Source organism: Hyperolius riggenbachi, chromosome 11 (genome assembly GCF_040937935.1).
Source record: "Hyperolius riggenbachi isolate aHypRig1 chromosome 11, aHypRig1.pri, whole genome shotgun sequence".
Classification (NCBI taxonomy): domain Eukaryota; kingdom Metazoa; phylum Chordata; class Amphibia; order Anura; family Hyperoliidae; genus Hyperolius; species Hyperolius riggenbachi.
The window spans coordinates 2,691,091-2,697,728 of record NC_090656.1 but is presented as its reverse complement, the minus strand read 5'-3'; the positions used below and the strand labels follow the sequence as shown (position 1 = coordinate 2,697,728).

At 45.9% G+C, this 6,638-nt stretch overlaps 1 protein-coding gene across 1 annotated transcript in view; it reads right to left on the bottom strand.

The window, feature by feature from the left end:
* LOC137537773 (CCR4-NOT transcription complex subunit 1-like) overlaps positions 1-6,638 on the bottom strand; it is a 96,958-nt gene that overhangs the window by 22,161 nt on the left and 68,159 nt on the right. The window contains exons 18-20 of the mRNA XM_068259735.1: positions 6,023-6,271; positions 5,782-5,945; positions 4,095-4,212 (exon numbers count right to left, since the gene is read on the bottom strand). Of these exons, the coding sequence (XP_068115836.1) occupies positions 4,095-4,212; positions 5,782-5,945; positions 6,023-6,271 (531 nt within the window). The remainder of the gene's footprint in view (positions 1-4,094; positions 4,213-5,781; positions 5,946-6,022; positions 6,272-6,638) is intronic.

Genomic DNA, 6,638 nt, shown 5'->3' with positions numbered 1-6,638 from the left:
GGCTGTGTTCCTTTTTTTTCTTTCTCTGCCTGAAAGAGTTAAATATCAGGTATGCAGATATTGCCTGTTAAAGGAGAACTGTAGTAAGAGGTGTATGGAGGCTGCCATATTTGTATCCATTTAACCAATACCAGTTATTATTATTTAGTATTTATATAGCGCCGACATATTACGCAGCGCTGTACAATGTATATATATATATATCTTGTCACTAACTGTCCCTCAAAGGAGCTCACAATCTAATCCCTACCATTGCCATATGTCTATATTATGTAGTGTAAGTACTGTAGTCTAGGGCCAATTTTTGTTAGGGGGAGCCAATTAACTTATCCGTATGTTTTTGGAATGTGGGAGGAAACTGGAGTGCCCGGAGGAAACCCACGCAGACACGGCGAGAACATACAAACTCTTTGCAGATAGTGCCCTGGCTGGGATTTGAACCAGGGACCCAGCGCTGCAAGGCGAGAGTTGCCTGGTTATCCTGCTAATCCTCTGCCTCTAATACTTTCCGCCATAGGCCCTGAACAAGCATGCAGCAGATCAGGCGTTTTTGACAATTTTGACAGATCTGACAAGACTAGCTGCATGCTTGTTTCTGGTGTGATTCAGACACTTCTTCAGCCAAATAGACCAGTAGGACTGCCAGGCAACTGGTATTGCTTAAAAGGAAATAAATATGGCAGCCTCCATATACCTCTTGTTACAGTTCTCCTTTAAGCTGGGGTTTCGTCTCTGTTGTGCGACACAAATATGTGGGAGGTTTTTTGGGTTTGTTTTCTGCTGACCGTTTCGGCAATGTTGTAAAATTGAAAACTTCAATAAATGTTAATTTTATAAGACACTCCCGTCCCCCCCCCCCCTCCCTCCTTTATCCTTCTAATATCTTCCCTGCAACCCCTTCCCCCTCCCCCCAACCTACAAAAAAAACCCCACTCATATACTTATTAAACAAAACATATAATGTAATGATCTTTTATATACAGTATATATCACATCTACAAATTTGTCATGTACATAGGTGTCTGATATAGCCATTTAAAAAAACACATATATCCAGGCACATCGCCTCTAGGTAGGACACTTAAATAAGTTATTAAGGAAAGGGAGGTGCTGAAGGCGGTGTGGTCAGAAAAATAGCAAAAATCTATTAACCCTTAGCACACTCGCATGCAAATGTACAAACAAATGCATTCACAGATTCACTCATCCAGGCACCACTGTTATCCCTATAGCTAGGTTACAAGCCGGGGTTTTAGTTCACAGAAGAATGCATTCTTATGCTTAGTCACCTATACTGCGCAGAAGTACCCAGGTAAACATAGGTGTCCTAACTCTGGCCCTGTAACATGCATAGTGCAGACATGCAAACACATTCATTGCATCAAACCTATCAATGGATTAGGAGCACACATCCTGACGTCCTCTCCTGGGACAGATAGTGCATCTTACCAATCGCACAAGGGAGCTAACGTTATGTGTCCATGTGCACCATGCACATACACCAGCATAAGCTGTCTGCATGCTGACAAACACATACAGGGGAAGGAGGGAGTGCACATTACGTTAGCTCCCTTGTGCGATTGGTAAGATGCACTATCTGTTTAAGGGTTAATTGTTTTTTGATATAGCCATTTGTCTCTGGTTCTTACAGTTATATACTCTCGCCCTTTTTATTGCCTGAAGAAGCAGGATCACGCCTGTGAAACGCGTTGCAACATTCTATTCGGAATTATGTCAATAAATGTGTTTTTCTTGAATCTGACAGTCTATGGGCTTGATTCACCAAGCGGTGCAAAGTGTTTGCACGCTGGTGAAAAGGCCCTTATCACGCCTAAACTCACTTTAGGCATGATAAGAAGAAACTCGCGCGAAGTTACCGCGCGTACACGCGTAAGTGCGCGCGCAGCACCCGACGCTTCGCGCGAAGCTCCCATTAAGCCCTATGGGACTTTGCGCGTACGCGCGGTAACTTCGCGCGAAGAGCAGGAAAAAGCGGTGATAACTCAGTGGTGAAAAGGTTATCACGCCTAAAGTCTTTTAGGCGTGATAACTGAGTTATCACCGCTTTGTGAATCGAGCCCCATGTGTTTGCTTCAAGGATGGAAGTCCACCACTTCATCCTTAGCGTTTTAAAACTTTTATTTAATTTTATTCTTTTGGCGCCTCTGTTCACCGTATACTGTTCAATAAATGTTGTCTTTAAAAAAAAAAAAAATTCAGGTATACAAGTGACAGTTTCTCTCAAATCAATACTAAAGCTAAACCCCATACACACGCTAGATTAAAGTCAATTAGGACCAACTCAGCCGATAATCCAACGTGCACAGCAGCCCCTAACTGGCATGTGATCCACCAGGCAGATACCGTTGTTCCCTCCCCTCGCCTAGCCTGCTGAGTGACATCATGTCGGCTCCACCCTGTCAGTCCACGCCTCTCAACAGAACACATTATCAGCTATACAGACTCTGCATCTGAACAGCCTCGGCCCAACTCCCGATCCCCGCTGGGCGACATCAGTCCAGCATGCACGCGCCTTAAAGGACTCATGAGGTGACCTTAAAAAGCCAACTTTACTTACCTGGCGCTTCTTCCAGCCCCTCGATGTGTTCTGAGTCCCTCGCCGCAGCTCCGGTGGCCCCCACTGGTGCCAGTGGAGCTCCCCGACCTGCTGGCGGATCTGAGCATGTGCAGGTGCATGAGGCCAGCATCACACAAGTGCGCATATGTCAATCGGGTACATACTGCACCTGCGCAGACTCAATGACATGGGCGTACTCACCCACAGGCCGGCGAGCTTCGTGGGCAGATACACGGGGGCACCAGACACGCGCGAGAGCTCCCTGCTAATCTCCGTCTCCAGGACTTGACTCCTGGGGGTGCCACTCTGCGCCTACCAATCAGCGTTAGGCGGTCACAGAGTGTATAAGTCAGCCTATAGCTGCGTACTCACTGCTCGACTGGCCCTGCGACGTCCCCTTGACAACGGTCGTCAGCTACACCTCTTCCTGCCAGCTGGTGTGAACGACGTCACGCAACGCTACACGCCGAGAGCGAACGAGACTTCAAGTGTGGTGCTTTGCACGGGAGTCGTTGAGGATCTTAGCAATCTGATCCACCTTGATGGTCGTTATTGCGGCGCGACGCTAAGCAACGTTCGCATGGTCATGCTTCTGTACCCAGGTCACAATATCGTGGAAACAACCGATCGGCGCTCAAAAAATCATCGGTCGTCCCGAAAATCACGACGTGGGTACTTAGCTTATAGCGTACCCCTTATTGATAACAATTTACAGCCATAAATCACTTTCCTGGCAGAGGAGTGCTTCTGAAAGCAGGGGATAGATAAAAAAAAGGAAAATATATCATATATTTTAGCTTCTGGAACACTGAAAGGCTATAGGTGCGTACACACACACTACTAAATGCAACGACGGGTCCGACGGGCCCTCCCCCTGGGCGGTCTTTAGCCGACAGTATGCCTGTGTGTACGCGCTGTCGGCGGACTGATGAGGTTGTTTCTGAATGATCTGCTTGTATGCACCTTATGTCAGCATATGAGACAATACAACATTAGACATTATTTTCTAAGCAGATACACCGAAAATAAAAGTGCAGGATTCTAAAAAAAAGGGTCATTTTTAAGAGTAGGAGGATAGATACAATTGTTTATCTCATCAATTTATTTTCACCTCGGGTTTCCTTTAACACACACCATGCAATTTTAACTTTAAATCCTATTTGTGCGAGTAATAAGATCCATATTTACATCTGACATCAATCGGATATAGATGAAAGCTAGCGTGCACACACATGCAATTTTTTTCAAATTCTGATCAGATTTTCAATCATTTTTCCGAATGGATATCAATCGAAAATGAACCCGAAAGGACACAGACAGGAAATGACAGATGGAATTTCGATAGATATTTTCCAGCATGTCCGATCTGTTTCCCAGGATCAGTGGCTGGCAGTCAGTAGGCTGGACATGTTTCCCAGGATCTGATAATTTTTTGCCGATTAGTAGGATCTGAAGTGCAGATTGCATGGTGTGTAGTGAGCATGCAGATATTATACACCCAAACCCTGATACTGACCTTCTGCTGGGGACTGCGCTCCAACATTCCTCCGATGAAGACACGATGGGATATCAGCTCCATCCACGCATAGACAAAGCCAGCTGCTCTGACGGGCCGGAGACTGTGGAGGGCGTTACTGAAGAGACACAGTCATGTGGTCACTAGTTAGAAGACGACCTAACTGCATGATTACAAAACAATTAGGGGGGTTTAGCAACGTTTTCATTATCACCCGTGAGTTATTATGGTATATTGATAAAATGTTGTCAGTCGCAAGGGCACGGCTCTCACCCTTTTGTGTTTTGGATTTTGTTACACAATTATTCATATTAATGATGTCACTGTAATGACCAATTCTGTATTTTGTAACAACTCTGTATATTGGTGTACACCATTGTCTGTATGTAACGCATGTTTGTTTCTTACTTTGTACAGTGCAACAGTAATAATGTTCAGAGAATCAGCTCCTGTATTCCTTTTGCAGGTTGTGCCAGAAGTGACTTTAGTGTGAGATAGAAGAGACTTGTAGTGTGATAAAGTTCCTGAACCCAGAGGGGTAATTGTGCCTGACCAAACAATCCTCTGCATCCTGTTCCAACTGCAGCAACATCTGTCTTGGAAGGTCACCCATGTTTGTTTCTGGAAAGGGGTTAGCCAACGTGGAAGCCCAGCGTGCAGCCACCTTACACATCTGCAGTTCATCATGAGGTCAGTTTAATCCACTGCCAATGGGAACCGCTAGTTTAAAACAGAAACCAGATACTTACCGAAGGAGAGGGAGGCTCTGGGTCCTATAGAGTCTCCCCGCTCCTCTCCCGGTGCCCTCGGTGCAGCGCTGTCCCCGGGAGCAGGATTAGACTAAATTGGTGAAATACTGCTCCTCCCACCATGCGAAGGTGACGTCAGAAAGGACCGCTCCACACTGCACACGCGTTACCTCCCTCTCTCATGTACTCGCGTGTGCGCATTATGGTGTCGCCTGTCTTCGGGAGGACTTCCGAATTCCCCCGCGGCGGGGGAGCCAGCACAGCACCGGGGGCACCGGGAGAGGAGAAGGATGGCTTATTAGGACCAGAGCCTCCCTCTCCATAGGTAAGTATCTGGTTTCTTTCTTAAACTAGCGGTTCCCATTGGCTTTAAAGGATACAGCCAGGAAAAAAGGTGTATAAAGACATACCTACTGCTGACACAACAAACCTTCATCAATACTAAACCATAAGAACTATTGAGTATTAATTTAAACCTTACGATGCCCGCTAATGTTTACAGACAACAATACTCAGTTTCAAACACTAAGACAAAAGACAAACACTTATATTGTGCTTTTCTCCTGGCGGACTCAATGCGCCAGTGCTGCAGCCACTAGGGGGCGCTCTATAGGCAGTAACAGTGTTAGGGAGACTTGCCTAACGTCTCCTACTGAATAGGTGCTGGCTTACTGAACAGGCAGAGCTGAGATTTGAACCCTGGTCTCCTGTGTCAGAGGCCACCCACTATTCAGCCACCCACTAAAGAATAACGTGATGACATTTAGGTCTCAAGAATGTAAACATCAGGAAGGTATTGTTTCCTGTACAAAGCAAATTGGACTGTCCACAGGTTTTGCTTTGCCTCCTCTGGGCCACATGTGGTGGTCATCCGTCTTCATCCTATCTAATCATAATTAGCAGCATACTGAGACGTTTCTCTGTGCAATGGGCCTCACCAGATCACTGTGAAGGTTTGGAAGCTCATTGCCTCAAGGACAGGTTCCGGGGCATCCAGCTCCATCATCAACATAACCAAGATCCGGTGGTAAGGGCGTTGCTGGAATTCTCTACGGTGCGTTTGATGATCATTGAGCAAAGCCCTCACTATACTTTCGAGAACCTGTCACACAACATAAACGGTGAGTACAACATCCACAAATACCACCCTTCCCAGAAGAATCCAGGAGGCAGCCTTACTTTATTTAGAAGATTGATTTTCATCACAATGTTGGTGGCTTCTCCACATTGTTTGACTAACAGTGCTACCAGCCTTACAAAACCATCAAGGATATGGAAGACCTTTCCCTGGGTGGCGGCGTTGTTCTCAGGAGGACTGTGTTGCTCTCTGGCCTGTACCCTGTAACTGATCTTCACACACATCTCTACTCCCAGGCGGAAGAATTGTGTGATGAGTTCATCAGTCTTCAGAAGTCCATCTTGGTGCATCTAATTGCAGCAGAGAGGAGATACACATGCGGAGGTTGTCTTCTACTCAACAGTATTATACATCATCACCGCTCCATCAAACATAAAGATTTCCCACACTTTATAAAGATGTTTCCTGTAGCCACCAGCGCTCAAACATAACACACAAAAGCGGCCGTCACCACAGAGATAAAAGATGGAATCAGCCTTCCACACCCGATCAGGTTTTGGCCTTTGACAATGGCAGAAGGCCGAAACCAGGTCGGTTTGGAGAGCGGGCAATTGTTGTGTAACGTTACTGAGCACTTTCGTGTGCTGATATGCACAAAAATGCATTAGATCTTCTGTGCAAGAAAACGCGATGTAAGTTGTTTTTTACTTTATGCTT